Source organism: Schistocerca gregaria, chromosome 1, assembly GCF_023897955.1.
Source record: "Schistocerca gregaria isolate iqSchGreg1 chromosome 1, iqSchGreg1.2, whole genome shotgun sequence".
Taxonomy (NCBI): domain Eukaryota; kingdom Metazoa; phylum Arthropoda; class Insecta; order Orthoptera; family Acrididae; genus Schistocerca; species Schistocerca gregaria.
The window spans coordinates 984878632-984903830 of record NC_064920.1 but is presented as its reverse complement, the minus strand read 5'-3'; the positions used below and the strand labels follow the sequence as shown (position 1 = coordinate 984903830).

General features: G+C 43.1%; 1 protein-coding gene across 1 annotated transcript in view; it reads left to right on the top strand.

Moving 5' to 3' along the window:
• The window catches only part of LOC126311686 (parathyroid hormone/parathyroid hormone-related peptide receptor-like), a gene marked incomplete at its 3' end in the record, with an annotated part of 548841 nt that overhangs the window by 384727 nt on the left and 138915 nt on the right, over window positions 1-25199 (top strand). Inside the window, exon 3 of the mRNA XM_049992236.1 lies at window positions 11389-11473. Coding sequence (XP_049848193.1) covers window positions 11447-11473 — 27 coding nt within the window. The remainder of the gene's footprint in view (window positions 1-11388; window positions 11474-25199) is intronic.

Genomic DNA, 25199 nt, shown 5'->3' with positions numbered 1-25199 from the left:
CTGTAAATTGAGGTCAGTGATATGGGTCTGTAATTCAATGGGTTACTCCTATTTCCTTTCTCTAACATTGGTGTGACCTGTGCTACTTTCCAGGCTTTAGGAACAGACCTTCCGTCAAGTGAGCGGTTGTATATGATTGCTAAGAATGGCGCTATTGTGTCTGCATACTGTGAAAGGAACCTGGCTGGTCTACCATTTGGACCGGAAGACTTGCCTTTCTTAAGTGATCTGAGTTATTTCGCAACACCTAAGATATCTGCTTTTTTTTTACTCGTGCTAACAGCTGATCTGATTTTGAATTCTGGAATATTTACTTCCTCTTCTTTCAGGAAGGAATTACGGAAAACTGTATTTAGTATCTCCGCTTTAGTGGCACCATCATCGGTAACATTTACATCGCTATCGCGCTGTGACGGTATTGACTTTTTTTCCTACTGGTGCACTTTACATGCGACCAAAATCTCTGAGGTTTCTACAATATTTTGAGACAGTTTTTCATTGTGGAACCTATTAAAGCATCTCGCATTAACGTCGGCTCTAAATTTCGAGTTTCCGTGAAACTTAGCCAGTCTTGGGGATTTTGCGCCCTCCTGTGGCGTTATCACGCATGAGTGCAACATTAACACGTGCGTGAATGAAACGGCGAGGAGTCCCTCGAAAGAATCCCTCCATCCCCCCCCCCCCCCCCCCCCCCCCTGTTCTCACCACTTCGGCAACGTCCACGGTAGCGACGCAACTTCGGTGAGCATGTTACAAATGTACCTGTCAGAAACTCTGATAGCAATTCAGCCTAGTGTTGCTATCGTCACAAAAGATAGGCTAACTACACCCAATAGGTGGCGAAGCGGTTGGGTAACTGTCGTTTTCGACCGCTAAATGCGTGGAATTAAACGCCCAGGGAAGGCGGTGGTTTCACTGACGCATCCCCTGAGGTATTTTGAGTCGATTATGGGTAGGGGAGAGTCTGGAACGTTTTTCTCAGTCACCCATGACAAAACAGCCAGGTTTCCGATCTTCATCGCGGAGACATCAAAAGAAGAGGTTGAAATGTGAGTAACAGGGGCTGTGACGACCTTATCTCCGCGGGACACGTCCACGGTGGCGTTGGGCAAAATTGTGGTGAAATTTGGTGCCTATGTGACATCATTAATCCATCTCACGAGTCACATGAACTTTCGAGCTGTGGCCTTGTTTCTTCGTGTATTGAATCTTTCTGTTTGAAACGTCGCCCAGCCCGAGGGTGACGTCACTGAACACCACACTTTCACAAAATTAGATAGGAAGGATGTAGGCACTTTTGAGCTACATTTCAAAGTTATGTGTAGCAACGGGTGGCAGTTACGGTTTTTCGAAGAAATGATCCTTTAATTCTGTTGCGTTGTGTATTTCAGGGACGTATGGCGAAGCACAACCTAGGGATTATCTTGTTGCAGTCCGCCCCCGGTAGCTGAATGGTCAGCGCGACAGACTGTCAATCCTAAGGGCCCGGGTTCGATTCCCGGCTGGGTCGAAGATTTTCTCCGCTCAGGGACTCGGTGTTGTGTTGTCCTAATCATCATCATTTCATCCCCATCCACTCGCAAGTCGCCGAAGTGGCGTCATATCGAAAGACTTGCACCAGGCGAGCGGTCTACCCGATGGGAGGCCCTCGTCACACGACATTCTTCATCTTGTGGCACCGTTTGTAGGGTATAGCCTTAACTCAGTTGCACCTGAGTACCAGACAGCACGGTGCTCTTCTGTGTATGACTGTTATTCGTAGCTTCTGAAGGACATAGGCACAGATAACTTCTACGCATGCCTCCTGAGTATGAGCTTGAGAAACTCGAGAAGTAATTAATGGAAATAAATATTTCGTAAGTAGCTGGTCATAGCTATCTAGACAAATTTGGTTAACAAACAGTCACATATTCGACAATAAACGTGATGGATAAAGTTAATCTGCATCAGATATTGCCGTTTTCTGATCCTATTGCGAGACGTAACGGTTTGAGCGGTCAGTGTCCCTTACGAGTTTCAAACTACTTATAACACCTAGTAGGCTGTTGAGTGTTTAATCACTTTAAACGCACTCCTGGTCTGCGGCAGCATCAGCAAGCAGGATTCCAATGCCGCGGCCTGTGGGCTCGGTCTACATTCCTGAGTACGTAGGACTTGTCACGGCGCCGTGACAAGCGGCGGTGGCGGCGGGGGCGGCGGCGGAATGCGTCCCGGAGAGCCGGGCCTTATTGGCTGTTGCAGCCGTTCCTCCAGTGGCACTGCCAAAGTGCCGTGCAGTGTCCCTTAAGGCTAGAGAAGTTCCCATACCACCAAAGTATCTATACTTACTCACGTGAGTGGTACTCAAGTCATCTTGCGATACTACTTATGTGTGTACTTGAACAGTATCGATACCTATTCATATCGATACTTTTTAAATTTTCGCAAACGAAGTAATCCTTAGTAGATATGAATACTGAAAAGGAAAAACCCTTCTTAATATTCTTCAAATTTGTGTTTATGTGGTCGCGAACTTGCTTTAGGCATCTCAGGCCATCATCAGTTGTCAGCTGAAGATGACCCAAGAAGCAGAAAACCAGTTCGTGACTAAATAAACACAATTTTGCAGAATGTTAGGAAGTTTTTTCCTTTTTAATGTTGTCATATTTTGCTCACACCGGTCAAAAATTCAGCTAATGTTATAAACCAAAGTTATGTGATATTTTACATGATTGCATATTTCATTTATTATAGTAAAAGACATTATAATTTTTTATTTCCTTAAAGAATGATGTAGAGGCTCGCATTTGTGGTAGAATTATTCTTGTGGGTGTTTTATTGAAGATAGTCCTTAAACAAAAAAGTCATATTTTAGAAGGTTTCCCAGAAACAGAAGTTACTGTTGAAACATCCGCTTAGAAAAAATTATTAATGATTGTACTGGTAAAGCTCTACGTTATTTGATTTTCAAACAGCTGAGCAAAACTGAAACTACTCAGACGTTTCTTTGTTTACTTGTTCGGATCATCACTAAACTGACACACAATATTTTTAGTGCAACGCAATCTGACTTTCAATAATCCATACAAAACAATGGCCGTGACTAACAATAACCTACACCTTTCATGAATCACTTACCTCACAAAAATCTTCGTTACTCCAACTACTGCAATACAGGGATCGTCAATACTGCCAGCTACATAAAAGATTCTAACTACCGAAGGCACTGACTACTGATAGGCATAGTTAGCAAATGAAAGATTTTTATAGGGAACAAACAATGTATTTACCTTAATATGGTTCAAAAGTCATAACATAAATATCAGTTCATGACATTCAGTCACAGAAATTTCGTTTTTCTAATGGACATACGCCCAGATCGTCCGCTCTCAAAACTCTGCCATCTTCCTCCTCACATCCATCACTGCTGGCGGCTCACCTCCAACTTTACAGCGCTACGTGCTGTTCACATCCAACTGCTCAACACTACCTTTATCATCATCATCATCATTTAAGACTGATTATGCCTTTCAGAGCGTTCAATCTGGAGCATCCAAAGGTCCGAGGCACTTTGCTCTGATTGTTTCCAGCACTACAATAGCCAATATTCCAATAATGCAAATTAGCCAGAGCCTGCACACAGCACAGTCAGTGATTTTCATACAGAGCGATACGTGGCGTAACCCACATAAAAACCTAAACATCCTACATACCCTATAAATATTTAGGAGACAGCTTATTTCTATACTGAGCCAGAGTTGCATCAGATTCTTCTTTTTCTTTTTAATAAACAGTCCCTAGAGACATGTTTCTGTTATTGTATGACTTACACGCATGCTGCCGAATCTTGGAACGCAGCAATAAGCTATGCAACATTTTAACCTTGCAAAGATGGCAGTGGCTTCATGGTCATTTAATTCATTTAGCACATATCTTTTCATCAGTTCTCTCATTATGACTCCCCCCCCCCCCCCCTCATTCTGTTACAGTTTTTCGCGAGTGGTGTGATATTAAGTTCTATTGACAGTCAAATAATCATTGGTGTGATTTTGAATATTCTAAAATACTTTTTTCAAGTAACTCCTTTTGTGATATATTCCAAAGCTTTCAATAGAACTGTATGTTTGTGGTGTGTTTCCATGTCTTCATAGAAAATATCATTAGGAAGAAAACTACAGAAAGTCAGCAGTGCCTCGGAGCCTGGCAAAAGAAGTGTGAGCCTAATAAATAAATTGGTACAATGTCAAACTACACGTCGAGGAAGAACGGAGAACCGAGGTAAACAGCACACATCTTTCGAATTCTATGCCGGGCTACGAATTTGTGCTTTACATTCGGAAAAAAACATGGAATCGAATTTTCACTGAATTTTTCGGAAGACAATTCGCACCACTACAAGTTATTATTTTATTTTCGACATATTATTTTCCCAAACCGTCCTGTGACTTCAAAATTCAGAACGATAGGTACTCATAGCTACATAGCGAATGAAATTACTGACACACGTTAAAATAATGATTCAGAGCCAAAATAGTAAGTCTGTAGATATATAAAAATATTCTACCACATGATATCAGAATACGATCTTGATTATGTTCACACTTAGTTTGTCAGGCTCCGAGGCACTGCTGACTTTCTGTTGTTTTCTTTCTACAACTGTTTCGTGAGTACTGGCGTGTTTAAATAAATTGGACGTACAGGCACAAACTTTCACAGTTTCAAAACATTTAATGCAGTTTGTCATGTTGTCATTAAGTTTAGTAAAACAAACTCTAAAAGCAAACCTATTCACCAGGAAGGAATTACCGAATCGGACGGAAATCGATAGATGTGATGTACATGTGCTCACAAACAAATGATTACAATGTCATAAAATGTTATAGTTTTTAAGTTTTAAACATAATATTGCAAGCCACTTCATAGTGCATATGCACTTTCTACTACCATGTAGATCACCTCGGCATAGTAGTGGGAAAAGCACATGCAATGTGAAGCGACCTTCAAAACTGATGAGCAAAAATGTTACACAAATTTTAAACTGTAAATTCCAGAGGTGACAGCATAGCTCTTTCTAAACCGGACATTCAATAAAATGCTTTTCCTGGAGATTTTGCCTTGTGAAGTTTTCTTCAGTTATCATACATTGCAGATCGCTCCCCAGAATGACAGTGTTAGGAATATATAATTTCAGAAAAGTTGGATGATCATTCAAGAGAAGGAGCTTCACAAATTCAACAAGTCGATAACGTGTTGGTCAACCTCTGGCTGGTATGCAACCAGTTATTCGGCTTGGCATTGATGGAGAGAGCCGTTGGATGTTCTCCTGAGAGATATCGTGCCGACGTCTGTCCCATTGGCGAATTAGATCGTCAAAATCCCCAATTGGTTTCTAGAGCCTGCCCACAATGCTCAAAACATTCTCAACTGAGGAGAGATCCGGCGACCTCTTCTGCCTAAGGTAGGGTTTGGCAAGCACGAAGACATACAGTAGAATCTCGAAGAGGTGTAGAGTATCGTCACGTACCATTGTACTATAAGGATGCCGCGTATGACAACGAAAGGGGTCCTGTTATGAAAAGAAATGGCACCCCAGATCATTAGTCCTATTTGTAGGACCGTGTGGTGGACGACAGTCGCGTTGGTATGTCACCGCTATCTGGAGCGTCTCTAGACACTTCTTGGCCGGTTGTCGGTGCTCACTTCGAAGAAGGACTTATCACTGAAGGCAATTCTGCTTCAGTCAATGAGATTCCAGTCACCTTCATGGCAAATTTCAAATTCATGCGTCGAAGTGGGAGACAATTACGGAGAGACGTCTACAGACATTAAAGTAACCTCTGGCGTAACACAGGGGAGCGTTATGGGACCAATGCTTTTCACAGTATATAGAAATGACCTAGTAGATAGTGCCGGAAGTTCCATGCGGCTTTTCGCGTATGACGCTGTAGTTTACAGAGAAGTTGCAGCATTTGAAAATTGCAGCGAAATGCAGGAAGTTCTGCAGGGGATATCCACTTGGTGCAGGGAGTAGCAACTGACCCTTAACATAGACAAATGTAATGTATTGCGAATACATAGAAAGGAGGATCCTTTATTGTATGATTATATGACAGCAGAACAAACACTGGTAGCAGTTACTTCTGTAAAATGTCTGGGAGTATGCGTGCGGAACGATTTGAAGTGGAATGATCATATAAAATTAATTATTGGTAAGGCGTGTGCCAGGTTGAGATGGGAGAGGCCTTAGAAAATGTAGTCCATCAACAAAGAAGGTGGCTTACAAAACATTCGTCCGACCTATACCTGAGTATTGCTCACCAGTGTGGGGCCGGTGGCGGTGGTCTCGCGGTTCTAGGCGCGCAGTCCGGAACCGTGCGACTGCTACGGTCGCAGTTTCGAATCCTGCCTCGGGCATGGATGTGTGTAATGTCCTTAGGTTTGTTAGGTTTAAGTAGTTATAAGTTCTAGGGCCCCCCATGAACCATGGACCTTGCCGTTGGTGGGGAGGCTTGCGTGCCTCAGCGATACAGATGGCCGTACCGTAGGTGCAACCACAACGGAGGGGTATCTGTTGAGAGGCCAGACAAACGTGTGGTTCCTGAAGAGGGGCAGCAGCCTTTTCAGTAGTTGCAGGGGCAACAGTCTGGATGATTGACTGATCTGGCCTTGTACCATTTACCAAAACGGCCTTACTGTGCTGGTACTGCGAACGGCTGAAAGCAAGGGGAAACTACAGCCGTAATTTTTCCCGAGGACATGCAGCTTTACTGTATGATTAAATGATGATGGCATCCTCTTGGGTAAAATATTCCGGAGGTAAAATAGTCCCCCATTCGGATCTCCGGGCGGGGACTACTCAGGAGGATGTCGTTATCAGGAGAAAGAAAACTGGCGTTCTACGGATCGGAGCGTGGAATGTCAGATACCTTAATCGGGCAGGTAGGTTAGAAAATTTAAAAAGGGAAATGGATAGGTTAAAGTTAGATATAGTGGGAATTAGTGAAGTTCGGTGGCAGGAGGAACAAGACTTCTGGTCAGGTGACTACAGGGTTCTAAACGCAAAATCAAATAGGGGTAATGCAGGAGTAGGTTTAATAATGAATAGGAAAATAGGAATGCGGGTAAGCTACTACAAACAGCATAGTGAACGCATTATTGTGGCCAAGATAGATACGAAGCCCACACCTACTACAGTAGTACAAGTTTATATGCCAACTAGCTCTGCAGATGACGAAGAAATTGAAGAAATGTACGATGAAATAAAAGAAATTATTCAGATAGTGAAGGGAGACGAAAATTTAATAGTAATGGGTGACTGGAATTCGAGTGTAGGAAAAGGGAGAGAAGGAAACATAGTAGGTGAATATGGATTGGGGCTAAGAAATGAAAGAGGAAGCCGCCTAGTAGAATTTTGCACAGAGCACAACTTAATCATAGCTAACACTTGGTTTAAGAATCATGAAAGAAGGTTGTATACGTGGAAGAACCCTGGAGATACTAAAAGGTATCAGATAGATTATATAATGGTAAGACAGAGATTTAGGAACCAGATTTTAAGTTGTAAGACATTTCCAGGGGCAGATGTGGACTCTGACCACAATCTATTGGTTATGACCTGTAGATTAAAACTGAAGAAACTGCAAAAATGTGGAAAATTAAGGAGATGGCACCTGGATAAACTGAAAGAACCAGAGGTTGTACAGAGTTTCAGGGAGTGCATAAGGGAATAATTGACAGGAATAGGGGAAAGAAATACAGTAGAAGAAGAATGGGTAGCTCTGAGGGATGTAGTAGTGAAGGCAGCAGAGGATAAAGTAGGTACAAAGACGAGGGCTGCTAGAAATCCTTGGGTAACAGAACAAATATTGAGTTTAATTGATAAAAGGAGAAAATATAAAAATGCAGTAAATGAAGCAGGCAAAAAGGAATACAAACGTCTCAAAAATGAGATCGACAGGAAGTGCAAAATGGCTAAACAGGGATGGCTAGAGGACAAATGTAAGGATGTAGAAGCTTATCTCACTAGGGGTAAGATAGATACTGCCTACAGGAAAATTAAAGAGACCTTTGGAGAGAAGAGAACCAAGTGTATGAATATCAAGAGCTCAGATGGCAGCCCAGTTCTAAGCAAAGAAGGGAAGGCAGAAAGGTGGAAGGAGTATATAGAAGGTTTATACAAGGGCGATGTACTTGAGGACAATATTATGGAAATGGAAGAGGATGTAGATGAAGACGAAATGGGAGATACGATACTGCGTGAAGAGTTTGACAGAGCACTGAAAGACCTGAGTCGAAACAAGGCCCCCGGAGTAGACAACATTCCATTAGAACTACTGACGGCCTTGGGACAACCAGTCCTGAGAAAACTCTACCAGCTGGTGAGCAAGATGTATGAGACAGGCGAAATACCCTCAGACTTCAAGAAGAATATAATAATTTCAATCCCAAAGAAAGCAGGTGCTGACAGATGTGAAAATTACCGAACTATCAGTTTAATAAGCCACGGCTGCAAAATACTAACGCGAATTCCTTACAGACGAATGGAAAAACTGGTTGATGCAGACCTCGGGGAGGATCAGTTTGGATTCCGTCGAAATGTTGGAACACGTGAGGCAATACTGACCTTACGACTTATCTTAGAAGAAAGATTAAGAAAAGGCAAACCTACGTTTCTAGCATTTGTAGACTTAGAGAAAGCTTTTGACAATGTTGACTGGAATACTCTTTTTCAAATTCTAAAGGTGGCAGGGGTAAAATACAGGGAGCTAAAGGCGATTTATAATTTGTACAGAAACCAGATGGCAGTCATAAGAGTCGAGGGGCATGAAAGGGAAGCAGTGATTGGGAAAGGAGTGAGACAGGGTTGTAGCCTCTCCCCGATGTTATTCAGTCTGTATATTGAGCAAGCAGTAAAGGAAACAAAAGAAAAATTTGGAGTAGGTATTAAAATTCAGGGAGACGAAGTAAAAACTTTGAGGTTCGCCGATGACATTGTAATTCTGTCAGGGACGGCAAAGGACTTGGAAGAGCAGTTGAACGGAATGGACAGTGTCTTGAAAGGAGGATATAAGATGAACATCAACAAAAGCAAAACGAGGATAATGGAATGTAGTCAAATTAAATCGGGTGATGCTGAAGGAATTAGATTAGGAAATGAGACACTTAAAGTAGTGAAGGAGTTTTGCTATTTAGGAAGTAAAATAACTGATGATGGTCGAAGTAGAGAGGATATAAAATGTAGACTGGCAATGGCAAGGAAAGCGTTTCTGAAGAAGAGAAATTTGTTAACATCGAATATAGATTTATGTATCAGGAAGTCGTTTCTGACAGTATTTGTTTGGAGTGTAGCCATGTATGGAAGTGAAACATGGACGATAACTAGTTTGGACAAGAAGAGAATAGAAGCTTTCGAAATGTGGTGCTACAGAAGAATACTCAAGATAAGGTGGATAGATCACGTAACTAATGAGGAGGTATTCAATAGGATTGGTGAGAAGAGAAGTTTGTGGCACAACTTGACTAGAAGAAGGGATCGGTTGGTAGGACATGTTTTGAGGCATCAATGGATCACAAATTTAGCATTGGAGGGCAGCGTGGAGGGTAAAAATCGTAGAGGGAGACCGAGAGATGAGTACACTAAGCAGATTCAGAAGGATGTAGGTTGCAGTAGGTACTGGGAGATGAAGCAGCTTGCACAGGATAGAGTAGCATGCATGGAGAGCTGCATCAAACCAGTCTCAGGACTGAAGACAACAACAACAACAACAAGTTCTAGGGGACTGATGACCACAGCAGTTAAGGCCCATAGTGCTCAGAGCCATTTGAACCAGTATGGGATCCGTACCAGGTCGGGTTGACAGAGGAGATAGAGAGGTCTAAAGAAGAGCGCCGCGTTTCGGCACAGGGTTACTTTGTAAGAGTGACAGCGTTACGGAGATGTTTAGCAAACTCAAGTGGCAGACTCTGCAAGAGAGGCGCTCTGCATCGCGGTGTAGCTTGCTGTTCAGGTTTCGAGAGGGTGCGATTCGGGATGAGGTATCGAATATAAATGTACATGTAGATGTAGATCTAAAGAAGTGACCCTTTAATTGCGTTGCACAGCGTAATTAGTAATAAATATTTCCATCACTGTTCATATTTCCTCGTCTTATGTGTGTAGCATATCTTGCATATTTACATCCGGTTTACTCTACTGTTCTGGCCCGGATGGTGCGTATTCTGCTGGACGTGCTTTCTCTTCTGCCCTCTGCGTTGGCCATGTTTGCTGCACCTCTGTCATCACATAGCAACAACACAGCTTCTACAGAAACCGACCTGCTTTCCAGACATTGCTCGACACTGAGATAGCCAGTAAGATTCTTACAGTTTGTGAAATAATACCTCTTAAATGAAATCTATTCTCATGTGGAAATTACCCCCGCATCTATTTCCTACAACCAGTTTTTAATTTCATCTTATGTTTTACCAGACAGTGGTTGGAAAAATATCACGACATATTCTTCACATGGTCAAAAACAGTCACATCACTTGCATTACTTTTCGAAAGGGAAGATTCGGCAAACTTAGACATTAATAAAGCATTTCTTTTTATCCACACTACTGCATATGAATTGCCTCGGTCCTTATGGTTGCAATTCAAGAAATACAGTTCGCAGTTCGAGGTCTGATTTTTGGCCTAGATGCCTCTAGATAGCAAAGTTACAGGTTTCATTTTCGGTCTTGTCTTCTTCGGTCGAGTACTGGATGTTTATGTTGTTCTAATCATTTGATCTGATACTTACGACGAAGACGTACGAGCCACCGAACTAATGTCGATAAGAAAGACTTGCACTAGGGGTCCAAACAACCCCAGACAGGGTCTCCCAGCCAGTAATGCCATACAATCATTTCAGTTTCAGTTTACAAGAAACGGTAATACTTTCATGACTTTCATGATGTCGGAAGGGAAACTAACGATGTTCTTCAAATGTTTACAAAGTCTGTCACGGAATAAGTACGAGATATAAGTTACAATTCATTAGACTTTTCGTGTGATATTAAACGCCAAGAGATGAATGACAACTTAATTTGACAATCCACTTAATTATTAGCCCTTGTTTTTAAGAAAAGGAGTTAATCAGTTATTAACTTAATGTGTGGCATAGAACTACGTTGTGTTAATTTCCACGTGATGACTGATGAATGTTACGTTACTGTAAGACACCCTACGTTAATCCAAAAAGAGTAGTTTCCGCTTTTCCCAAGCTCAGTTTTTATGTGAACGTTTACATAGTGCTGCTACTAAATGTTTAATATTAAAGTATATTGTAGAATTCTATTGGGTGAAGTTTATTGAAATATGTATCTGAGCATTATTAGTTGGAACGCCCGAAGAACTGCCCTGAATTTATATTTTTAATTTCCTTGCAGATGCAGCAGCCAGATGGATTGAGTTTCGTGCTTCTTTGAACACTCAGCTGCAAATCACATGGGCTCTGAATTAAGCCAAATTTCGGTAAGTAGCGCAATGATTGTAAGCCAGTAATTTGCGATACCATCTCACCACGACTAAGGACCACCTTCATTCATCGCTAATGAGAATATTCATTAGTCGGCAGAGGTTGGTGGAACTATGATGACATATGAGGGACCGTGACACGAAATGCAACTCTTCCACAACTCAATGTTGTATAATCTTGACGTATTAGTTTATTTTCGACAAATTTATGTGGCGAGTACACACTGTTTAAAAGTATGAAAACAGCTGTCCATACCAAGCCACAGGAACTCTTACTTATTTTATCGAACGTTGCTCGATGAAAATAATTGCAATCGTTGCGTACTTCCGAACAAGTTTCTGTACGGTGACAATGGGCCTTTAGATTTCCCTGCTGCATCTATGGCTGTGGAGCAAGCACAGGAAATTTTTCAAAATTAATAGATAGACCACAGTCCTCGCGAATTTCTGCAGTTGTTGATTTGTTGTGTTGCCCCAGCCGTTCCGACACGTCATTGCTAATAGGCTTCCTAGTTTCGCCAGCACAGACTTCACGGCATTCTCATACTCCTGCAGAATGGAGAAGCTGGGCGGCCCCCTTACTGCCCTTCTAGAGGAGTAGCCTAACTTCCGACACCTTGTTTCATTCTCTCCCTTGTCTCATCATCACCAACAAGAACATGGCACTACACCACACGCACACCCGCCACAGTCATTTACACTTGCGAGGTACATTTACGTACACTGTTTACGCACTTCTCGAAGAAAAGCTGACTGGATAGGGAAAAAATCTTTCCAGTTTGGCGGCTGAACCTGCCCTTCGTTGTATCGCAGCCATTCATGCCATTCGACTTTGTTTTACTTTGACTATATGGTCAGTAACGCGTCTCACAGAGGGGACTGCGCCACAGGAAGAGGTTCTTCTATTTGTATGTTTTATCTTCACAGTCAAAAGAAATGCGCGCTCGTCCACCTCATGCTGAAGGCTGTCAGTGCGCTTGCGGCAGATCGGGGTTTAATTTCTCGTTTCTTTACGTCGTTGTCACTGTGCAGCGTGCAGTTTAAAATTCACCTACCTCATAACCGCGTCTGCTCAATGTCCCTTCACTTGGCGACGTAGATACTCACTAGATGATGGAAAAGCTGCGTTGATAAGAAACACCACCTAAAATCTAGAATTACTGAGGACGCGCAAGTCAAGTAATGAAAAAAAGTTCTGTAGAAATACTGTCATCCAATTTTATCGGGAAGTAAGAAAATGGACAGGCTTCTGGAAAATAACATCCGAAATTTCCAAACAATAATGTTTATTTTGTCCTTTATAACCAAAGAAAAGATAATATTCAGTCCACATTTAAAATACTGGCTATTTCCTTCAGGTTCGCGATTCATACACACATTTCACACGCACAGCAGCCAGAAATCTGTCCAAACCCCTAAATAATGTCTCCATAGACATTAATTCCAGAACTAATACGAGTTGTTACATTCGGTCCTTCTTGTGGATTTCTAAAACAGAAACTGCTCGCCAAATATGCTCAGTAGTTTAAAACTGAATCATGCCACACGAATTCTATGGAGGCCAATATTTCACATGCGAATATCTGTCCAACAGATTTAGGCATAATCTCCGAAATTTCGCCAAGCAATCCTCAACAGCAACTGGTATCGACTTAGCTCGCCAATAAATCAAACACTATGTAATTCATCTTCTTACACACTACTTTTATTGGCACCAGTAACACGACCATCCGCAGTCAAAGCTGGCGAGCCACTTCCTTCTTCCAGCCGCACTCCCAGTGTAACTACCACGTAACGAGCAGGAACCGTCTCAATTCTGATTGGCTGACCATACTGGCTGCCAATCAGAATACTCGCTGGTGATGATAGTCGCGCCAAAACTGGTCTACACCTGTGCTTATACACAGACGCATTTGCGTCAATCTGACATGCATATATTAAAGTAATGTTTACTAAACGAAAACGAAAAAATAATTCTGGAAATATTCTTTAGATACAGATTTTACTCCAGCTGACTTTCTGGCTGCTCTGTTACAATAGCACTCACACCTAGACATACATGAGCAAAGTCGGCAAATCCCCTAGGATCGTTTTCCCACGACAGGCTCGTGTAACTCTTGCAGGTTACTTAAGATGGTATACAATACAATATTGAAAATTGATGAATGTCCCACATAAAAACTCTCATTTACTCACAGGCTTACATAACACATAATAAAATAAATAATGATTTTCTTAGTTCTTTCTGAAGTCATTCTAGATTTCATACTACGAAACTTGTAAGGTATTTGAAATTTTTAAATTAAATTTCAGTTAAATAATTCTCAACCCTGATACTTCAGGTGAATACTACAACTGGCAACCAAACACAAGTCCAGGTGAATTTCCTTTCTTAAGTCTAGTTTTTCTAACTTTAAAGTAAATTTCTATCTCGAAAAGTATGCCTGCTAGATTTTTACACCACCTTTCTATTAATAAAAAAGTGCAGTATACGAATTTTGAAAGGTATTAAACGAAACCTACTATCCTTTATTTACATTCTTATAGGTGGTGAATGTACGCGCCGGTAAGAGACATTGAATAACTTGCCCGCGGCAGGCAGTGACAGATGCACGTGCGTCTCCCGGGTAGGCCGCTAGATGTCAGCCCCCGAAGTTACTTACAGTAAGCTATCCTAAAACAAACGTTCGCTCGGAACAACTTGCGACGCTACACGTTAATCCTCTGAGCTACGGCCATCAACGTCACGCCGTAAAATTTAATTATGCAGCACGTTTGTCTTCCCTACCCCTCAGCGAGCCACGACGAATATATGGGAAAAACCGGCGGGCTAAAACCGATACCGGTATTTTAGTTCGGAATAACCGATAGTTTTCACTATTTGTTTGGGCTTGCTTATAACAGATGACATTTTTATTTTTTTACTGGTAACGGAGTAAAGAAACCGAAATATTAATTAGCCACAGCAGCAGCGCTAAAATGTTTCGTTATTAAATGTTCACCCAAAATGTTGTGAAACAACATTTTGGGTGAACTGCCGGATGTCTATCACTTCCACCACAATATTTCGGTGCAGAGTCTTCTGGCCATCTTCAGGTGATACTGGCGAAAACTCCCTGAGCTCTGGTATTTAAGGCCCCGCCGGCACATGCGTGATGGATTCACTTGGCGTTGCGCGTGCGCTACTTGAGCGCGTTCGGTTTCCGCTGCGCCGCGCGCCCTCCGTGGTGAAAAGTCGCCGCCTCGATATCATTTCGATGGTCTTCCCTGCGGTTCCGTCACAGGACTACGCCGGTTAAGGAGGACACTAAGTTTTTCAACGATTGGATTCCATGCTGAATTCAGTTTAAAACCGCCGTCTCGATTAATAAGAGAATGACTGCCAGACAATCGTATTTCCAAGGATTCTTTAATAGCAGAACTTCGAAAGTTACACGTATTGGCCACAATTTTTGTCTCACTGTAATTCGTTACATGAGCAGTGGATATACAGTGTTCGGCGATGGCAGACTTACAAAGCTGATGGAGACGAGTATGCCGCTGTTGTTCCACAATACGATCCTGCACAGTACGCGTCGTTTGCCCTATATAAGATTTGCTGCATTCACACGGAATCCTATTAACACCTGACCTGCGCAACCTTAGGTCGTGTTTGACAGATCCCAACAGCGACGAAAATTTCGCAGGATGGCGTGGAGATTGCTTTCACTTCATATTTTCTTAGTATTCTGCCTATTTACTCTGAGATATTACCAATATAATGTAACTAGGCAGTCGTTTTAAAGGCATCCTCGTCTTCTTTGCTCTGTCGCTTACTGGTTTACAGCGCTCTCTCCACTTGCTGTGAGGAATACCCATTCTTCAGAAGCACAGTCTGCAGGTGCGCCACGTCATCTCTGATACCGATAGTTGAACACGGAACTGGTGCACCGTTTGCAACTATCGGTATCGGAGATGACGTGCACTCGGTGAATCAAGGACTTCAAAACACGCCTCGTTTGTGCTGGATAGTGTAGACTAGCAACTTGCAGCTAAAGGTCTGTGCGAGTGGGCTTTCCATTTACTGAATGACCAAGTGTGCCATCGCTCTTACGTCGCACCAAGACGTCTAAAAACGGCAGGCAACCCTCGTTCTCCAACTCCATAGTAAATTTTATCTTTTCGTGGAGTTCAGTGTTGTAGTAACTGTCGCAGACGTTCCAAACCATGAGGCCAAACTATAAAAGTGTTGTCAACATATCGCCAAAGTATTGTTGGTTTAAAAGTGCCCGAGGGGAGTGCTCGCTCCTCAAAATTTTCCATAAGAAGATTGGCCACCAGGGGAGACAAAGGAATCCCCATGGCAACACTGTCTGATTGCTCATAAAACTCGTTGTTAAATAAAAAAAAATATATGGAGAAGAAAGTGTTCTCAAACAGCGCTGTAATGTCAGCTCCAAACCTACTGCCAATGAGATTTGGTAAGTCCACAAGAGGTACATTTGTAAAAAGTGAAACCACATCAAAACTGACCAACAAGTCATAACTTAGCAGTTGCAATAGCTTAACTCTGCTGATAAAATCACTGGAATTCTTTATGTGTTGTGGGCACTTTTCTACCATAGGTTTGAGCAAAGATGCCCAGTACTTTGCTAAGTCATAGGTGGCTGCTCCAATAGTACTCACAATTGGACGTAACGGCTGGTTATCGGTGTCGATTTTCGGAAATCCATAAAGCCTAGGTGCAACTGGATTATTTAGTTTCAGTTTGTTAATTATCTACTTTTGTAAGGAACTGTTAGTCAGAAGTACTGCTATTTGCCGAGTAGTCGGATCCTTATCGCTTTTGCCATATGTTGAGTCCCTTGATAAAACATTGATTTAATGAATATAGTCCTCCAGTAGCATTAAAACAGTAGCGTTACCTTTGTCCGATTTAAGCAACACTGTAGCCGGATCTGCTCGCAAGTTCCGGAGGGCTTCTCTCTCCACAGGCGAGATGTTGCTCTTCGGCGGGATAGCTCTTGTCAACACACGACAAGACTCCCGGCGCACTTCCTCAGCTTCCTCTGTAGCAAGACGGCACACAGCTTCTTCGATGGAACTGAGAAAGTCAAACAGTGGCCGTGAAACAGGTGTAGGAGAAAAATTGAGACCTCTTGCTAACACAGGCGTAGGCATGTCATCTATAGGTTTCTCCTGATCGTCGAGTAGGAACTTCCTACAGCATTTGTGTCGAACTTGGCCATTTGCCTCGTCGTAACCTTCTAATGGCTCCAGTTTACTTTGACCCATGTCACACCATCCACTCAGTCCCAAGACAACGAAAAAGTCTTGCTGCCAATTCTAAATGAAGATATTGGTAATACATGTCCTTCGGTACGGAATCCAGTTCACGCCGACTCAAACGAATGAATCCTTTCTCTCACTAATGCCGTACTTGCTTTACGTATGATGTTATTTGCAGTGGTGCTATTAATAAAATGCACAATATTTGCAAACTTGGAGTAATACCCTTGTCTCTACAACTTCATAAAAATGTCAGAGAGCTCAGTAGCCTCGCACATTTTTCACATAACTTCTCGAATCTTCGAATACACTGCATTAGTTCTTCCCCGTACAGATGCTTCCCGGCGTACAAGATGTTCCACAAAATTTCGGGCGAAATGCCGGATGTTTGTAACTTCCTGCAGCAATATTTCGCCGCGGGTACTTCGGGCATTGGTTTGAAATATTGAGTTATTAAAAAAATTGGAAAACCGATCAGTGATGTATTAATACCAACGTCGACAGAAACGAGCAACAGGCACATGGCATAAGAACTGGTACAGCATTGCTGAGGCGACAGTGTCCTTGTTGACGAGTGTGTTTGTTGCCGAGTGTCATACCGTAAGTCACGCGCTTACGTGTTGTGTGCAAGACTATAAAGTAGTTTCTCGCTATACTCGGCGGACACCCATTGTATTGCAGAATAACGCCAAGTGTAGTCGGCAACTATTTTTTATGAAGTGACGTAGCGATGAAGTGCAATGTTTCATTTGCTTTAGAAGATTAATGATTTGTCTACCATTTCTGTGAAATAATAAAAGAGGAAGGATATTATGGTAAACGTCATTCATAGTATACAAAGAAACAAAAACTAGCTCATCGTCTGACTGTGTCTACATAATACGCTTTTATCTGGAACCGTTGGATACGGACAAATTAACACGAAAAACAGAGTTCTTCAACCTCAGTATTCACTCTTTAGCACTGACTATTCGCAATGTCAAAGCAGTGGTGTGACACCCAATTAAAATATAATTTCTGAGCAGAGTTTCAAAAAATTAGAATGAATAGGAGAATATTGGAGACCTTTTTAACTATTCAACCCATTAGCACTTTTAGAGAAAAGAGCGAAATGTGGGTGTAGTGCGTTACGATTTATTTGCCTGTTTAATTTAATATTTTAAATCTATGTATCATGAAAGAGTGTGAGTCAAATTGTTCGATTTTTATTTTATTACAGGAAATAATAGTAATGAAAAACAGAAAATTCGTCACTTACGGAACCGGTTATTTCGAGCAGTTTTAACAAGCAGTTTAACATCGACGTGGAAAAAAAGGGTTCTAACAGAAAACCGGTTGTTTCACCGATAACCGCCATCCCCATGCAGTCCAGCGTACACTGGCGCTCGGTCTCCAGTAAGAGAGTGCTTCTGACGGTGTACAAGCACCAACAGCAGCAACACAGCTGTGAGCTTTCCCTGAGCATCTCGACACCAGAAAGAAGTCGAAATTGGAACAGCCAAGTAACATCGACATAAGCCAGCACCACTGATCATTGTGGCAGTGGCTGACAAGTGGTGCGTAGCTCCGAGGATTTGATGGTGCTAACGGGATGTCGAAAAGTTTATTTGAAATGATCCAGTACACAGCCCTTCAAGTAGTGCCATGATCTTTTACTGAGTGTAGATGTACGCATTTTGAAACATCGATCCTCACCACAATTGTGAATATCGTACATTTTACGATGAATTATTTTCGTGTGATTTGTTCTTTGTGTGGAATACGCCTTTCATTCGCATAGAAGAGAAGTAGGTCTATAGATCTGTTTCGGCATGGACAGCTATGCAGTGGGGGAAACTGCACCAGCGCCTCCACGAGAGAACTAGGTCAGCGCAGCATCAATAAAGCACACACATGCACACACACACACACACACAGCGAGTCGCATCTAATAGGTATCTTGCAGCTGTTAATGGCCGTATTGGACGAAATGGATCTCACCGACGCTGAAATAACAAAAGCAAACAGCGAACACTGATGCATTCACGAAACATATTTTGCGGGTGGTTAGCACTGCTTGAGAATGGCATCATGTAGCAAAAGGGGCGTAAGCAGGATAAGAATATTTGGGTTTAGCGTGCTGTTGACGTCGATGTCATTAGAGACGGGCACTGAGGAAGAGTAGGGACACAAATGTCCTCTGCCAGTTCTTTGTTTTAAGTGATTTAATGAAACAACGGAACATGCAAATTTTGGTGACAGGAGGAGGGTTTGATTCGGCTCCTTCCGCGTGTGAGTAGAGTGTTAATAGTTGAGTAGGAAATATCGGGATGTAGGTTGGAGTTCTGCGTTTTAACAATAGAGACCTCTGTTAAAATAGATGAACTTACCTCTGTTTTAACTGCTCTAATGAAATATTTACGCTACAGAAATTAACCACAAACAACCAGTCAAAATTAGTATCGAGTAGTGAATTTGACTGTCACTAAAGCAGCCACTGGCTGAGAAAAGTAGGTCCAACAATCGATTTACCAAGAAGCCGAAATTCAAAGGAAATTTTAAACGAGAAGCCATAACTTTATGAAGAACGACATTTTTACTTACTTAAGAAGAGCGTTATTACTATGGCTGCTGTAATGATTTATTCCCAACGCAATCACGATTAAGTGTTCAGATAACCTACTGAGCTACCATGCGCAGAGACGAAGCTGCACGAAGCATAGTGAGTGCGTGACTAAGCCGTGGATCTTCTGCAAATAACGTGAGTGTAAGGGAGGGAGTCTGATGCAACCGAAAATATTTCACTGACTGTACCAGGAAGGTTTTTATTTTTTGTTTCGTTTTAGGGAGCAAAAACAACTGAAGTTACAAGCGCTCATTTCCTACCCATAGATTATCGAGAAATAAAAGAACTTGAAAGTGACTGTAGGTTAAGCCCAACCGACGGAAGGAAACAGAGGTAAGAACAAGGAGCTCCTCTTGGAGAAACGCCCACAAAGTACGTTGTCAAGACAGTGGAGATCGCGAACCAAAGATTATCTGTCCTGTGCCACATTAGCACGACGGATAAAAAGTAGAACCCGGTCGACAGCCCGCGCGTCGTTCACTAAAATGTCTGGTACTTCAGACGGCAAACAGGCATTACAACGTAAGTGGTTAAAGAGAAGGGCGATCGGTAAGGTAATGGAGAACCGTCAGAAGATGACGACAATGAGCGTAAAGTGGTAGGGATCACAACGAATGGCAATGACTAAAACTACAATGTCCAATACGTAGCTTAGCTAAAATGATCTCGCGGCGAGAGGGCCGAGAGCAGGTCGGCCAAGCCACTGGGAGAAGTTTGATTCCTCGGAGCTTGTCCCTATGAAGAGAAGACCAATGGCGGTGCCAATGTGACACCGCCTGTTGACAGGTGGCGACACGGAAATCATCCGAAGGGATGAAGGGATATAAGAGCCAGCCGACCGAGGTAGGAGGACAGCAGCCTTGGAAACATTTCCCGCCAAACCAATGTAACCAGAAACCCACGTGAACCTCAGAGCAGTTTCCTCAACAGAGAGCCTTCCTTGGATACGTTGCACTAAGGGATGGACTAAGCATAGCAAACACAGGCTCTGAAGGGCAGTGGGAGAATCGGAGTTTATGACACAATCAAAATGCCTGTGTCGACGGATGCAGTGGGTTGTCTGATGGAGAAGAGCTCTGCTGTAAATATTGAGCAGTGTTCCAAAAACCGATAACGAAAATGTTCGGTGCCAATGACAGAGGAACACCCGACGCGTTGGCTTCGGTGACCGAGCGGTTCTAGGCGCTTCAGTCAGGAACCGCACGGTTGCTACGGTATCAGGTTCGAATCCTGCCTCGGGCATGGATGTGTGTGTGTCCTTAGGTTAGTTAGGTTTAAGTAGTTCTAAGTTCTATGGGACTGATGATCTCAGACGTTAAGTCTCATAGTGCTCACAGCCATTTGAACCATTTGAATACCCGACACCACAGTTAGTCTTAGGTCCTTCAGTGTACAGGAAGGTGCTATCGCTAAGTTGCGAAGTAGAGAAACTTACTGCGATAGATCGAATCCGTAGTAGTTGCCTTAGGGAGCGAATGAAGTCCAAGGTAATTACGGGCAGCCACACGAAGCGAAAGTGATGAAGGGTTCACACCCATCTGGAGCGTGGCAGTTAGCATGAAGTTAAGCAGCCGGGGAAGGAGCCGAAAGCAAACCCCGGGAGGTAAAAAAGAAGAGAGACGAGCCACACAGTGGAGGTTAATGGAGGAATCGGTAAAGGAGGCATGTCAGACCAACGGCATGTGTATCTGTTGTGGAGAACACCACGTCAGTATGACTGCTGTACTTCAACAGCTTCTGCATGGAGCCTGTGAACTGGGCTGGTGTAAAAAACGCCTGTGGCCGAACGTACTCCACGGTGGTTGATTGTATTAAGACGGCTAATGATGGACGGACGTGCAGATGAATAAGTGTAACTCTCATAGCCTAGTTTAAACTGACAAGGTGTCCGTACAAACGGAGGGTGGTGGCCCGATCCCCTCTCCAGGGATTACTGCTTGGGACACGTAGGACATTGAGAGACTGGGTACAGCGCGCGGCCAGATAAGACACATGGGAGAACCAAGAAATATTTCTATCAAGCATAAGCCCCCGGAATTTCGTCGTTTAAGCGAACGGAAGAGCAACAGGCCCAAAATGTAACGACCGTGAAAGAAATCCATCGCGTTGCCGTAAATTCGTACAAACGGTTTTGTCATTAGACAAGTGAAAGCCATTGTCTACGCTCCGCGAGTAAAGACAACCGGACATCGCTGAAGATGCCACTGTAATAGATCGCAAAGTCATCGACGAAAAGGGAGCCGGAGATGCCCGTCGGGAGACAAGTCATAATAACGTTACTGGCTGTCATAAAGACGACGACGCAGAGGACGGAGCCTAGAGGCTACCCGTTCTTCTGTATAAAGGTGTCCGACAAGGCCGAACCCACACGTACCTGGACAACAAGGTCTTTTAAATATTCCTGAAGGAAATGGGCAGGCGATCTCGGAAGCCCTACGTGTATAAGGTATGGAGGATACCAGTCCTCCAACTGATGTCGTAAGCTTTTTCTAAATCAAAAAACACGGTCAAAGTCTGGTATATCCATGACCTGGTGGAATAAAGTGACGAGAGGGTCAACAGCAGAAAGGCGCATCGAAATCGACATTGCGAGATTCGAGTTACCGTACCAATCGGCCATGATTGGTACTTTGCATGACCTTGGAAACACAGCTGGTGAGAGAGATGGGGCGGTAGCTAGAAGGAAGGTGTTTGTGATTACTTGGGCTAGGTGTGGGTATGACAGTGGCTTCTAACAGCGTCTGGGAAACGTGTCATATACCCACACGCGATTGTACGTAAGGAGAAAGTGCTTGCCCGCAAGAGAAAGGTGCTGAAACATGTGAATGTGAACATCGTCCAAGTGTCCAGTCAGTAGATCGATTCGGATGAAAACACCGTCACCAGGGTCAGTTGTCATGGCAACCAACTTGTTGATGACACAGGCTCCTGTCTAATAAAGCAGACTCTGACTGTGGATAGACAAGCCACACTGGAATAGAACGTTTCCTGAATTGTAGTGGACGATAGCAACCAATGGGACGCCATATCGTGCAGAACGTCCTCCTTGCCGAGGCATACAGCAACCAGCGAGGCCACTCAGGTACCTCTGACAACTGCATCTAATGGACATAGAAATCGTCGTCCATTGGAAAATATCACTACCAGGCAGAGTCACAGGTTACCTGAACATTCTGAGTGGCTGTACACATTATCCTTTACTTTTTTATTACTGCGCGTCACGATACATATAAAGAGCGTCTCAGAGTTGTTGCGGCAACTTCGAGGGGCTGTAGAGTGTGTCTCGAAGAACAAATCAAAGATAGGACCCCGCGTCCAGAAGCGGCATCCAACGACATTACAGTGTGTTGAAAGTACAAGCGCCGGTGCCTGCCAGTAGGCCACCCATTCGGCAGCAGACGTGACTTTGTTCCCTGACGAACTATGGGCGGAAGGTGTCACAATTTTGTTTGTTATTCAGTGATCCCGACTAAATTACACAACTGCAAGTGGGAAAGTTGGAGTTACCTACTGCTTAGAGAGGTCTGGTCTCCTACGAATTCGATGTTCTGTTGCCTTGGTGGATGACGGTTTTGGACATGGGTTTCCGTCTGCAGTTTATTTTTCTTCTGCATATAGGAAAACACTGGAGGCTATAGAGGTTTCCAGAAGAAAAATAAACCTGCATCCGGAAGTGTTATCCACCGACGTAATAGAGCATCGAATTCGTAAGAGAAAATACCTTTCTACATAGCAGTTAGCTCCGTATTTTCCACTGGCGATCGTGGCAATCAGTCTCGACCAAAGAACAACAAGCAACATTGCGAGACGTTCCGCCTATGGACCATCACCGCACAAAGCCAAGTTTTCTGCCGATGGAGTGGCGTAGTGGCCGGCGCCAGCAACCATAACTTCGTCTGAGTGTATTGTCGATGGATGACGTTTCCACACGCTGGTTCCTACCCTTGGTTTGTTCTTCAAGAAACCGTTCTCAACGCCTGTAAGTTTATCAAATCATTTCTTGGACACCATGTATAAAATAATAACATTAATCAGAGACTGATATATTTTACATAAGCATCTTGTTTCCGCGAATCATCTTTGCTAGGCCTTTGTTCCAGACAGGTAGCCTTCTTTTCTTCTTATATTTCTTCGTGTTCCCAACAGGGAAACTAATTACTTTACGCGTACCAAAGTTGGCAGCATTAATGTCAAGGATATGGGGAGGAGAAATAATGAAGAATCAATTCAATTGAAACACTCTTAATGTGCTGCTACGGTACATCATAACATTACATACCGTTAACATTACTGATACAACATGGGGTCAACATTGCTCCCATGAGCGTCCAGAAGAATCTGAAAGCGCAGGATTGCATTCTGCACAGCACGACGAAGCATGTCCATAGGTACGCTGGCTATTTCTCTTGATATGCTGCGCTTCAGATCAGCACATATATGAATCTTCCCCTGGTAAACTCTGTCCATAAGCTAGCTCCGCAGCCCGAAATCACAGGGCGTGAGATCAGGTGATTGTGTCAACCAGGCATTTGGAAACGATCAACTCATAATTCTAACGCTTCCAGATGTGTTTCGGAGAAGCAGGTGAACTTCACGAGCGAAAACTGTTGAGTTTAATGCGTGGCTCTCCTGTAGGACGAGTATGACATGCTGCCGAAGCATATCGCAGTAACGCTGGCCACTGGCCAGTGACACTGCACGTCTTTGGTCCTTGAGCGCCAAACTGTCCAAAAAAGACTGGGCAAATGATGAACGTGGTCGTGAAGTCACACCATACGGTGACACGTACACCATACAGAGGAACTTCATGCACAGTGACTGGAGGTGAAGATCTCCACACTCGGCAAGTTTGCGTGTTCACTTCACCCGTCAGTGAAAAATGAGCTTCGTTTGTCCGTAGGATGGTCCAAAACTGGTTTGCAGCTTCTCTATATCACCACTTCTGGGCCCCAGGGAAACGGTTTCATTTTCGGTAACCACCAGTTTTCGCAATTCATTAAGATCCTGATCTCTCTCCTACTCTAAGGCACTCAAACTGATTTGCAAATTTACCACTATGTTATGTAGTTGATCAGCCTTTGATTTTAACTGGGAATCCGTGACTACTGAGGCCAGGTCTTTAACTCTACACAACCAGTGCATAATTTGCGCCTGCATATGATACAGCTCAGAACGTGATGGGGAACTAAACTGAAGAAACTGTAAGGTCTGCTCTACCTGTGACAGAGAAATGACACAGTGCCCGATGACTATGCTCATGTGACCAGTTTGCTCCGCTGTCATCTGCACCAGAGGCTCCATAGCGGTGCGAAGATGTTCCAGTAGTTCTGCTGTGTCCCCAAACACTGCCTATTTTCGGATTTTATTCTTGTGTGTCACCTGGAAGGCAACCCACTGACACCGTAACTCGAAGCTTCATAACAGACCAAAGAACCTGTACCCAACGCTAAAAGACAACAGATTGTGCCTAGCAAGATGGAATAAGAGTATTAGGTATACGAGCTCAATGCAATTCAAGAACAACCACTGCTACTAGAATGGTGTGCACTGTTGGCATAAAGTTTCCTGAGAGTGGGAGGACCAGGCCAAATAAGGATTGAACCTCGTTCATATGAAGATTTTTATTCACACTTACCAGCAATATAATTTTATTTCTTAGAACAGTAGGACCTTCTCATACGAAAACAAAACTTTAAATTTAAACAAAGTTACTTGAAAACGGTTACTGAGAATCGATCAATGATACATCATACATTTTAGTGAGACCAAATAACAAAAGATTATAGTGTTAACTCCAGTACTTGATCTCAATTCTCCGTCATTCATCGGAACATGAAGTCTGAAAATTAC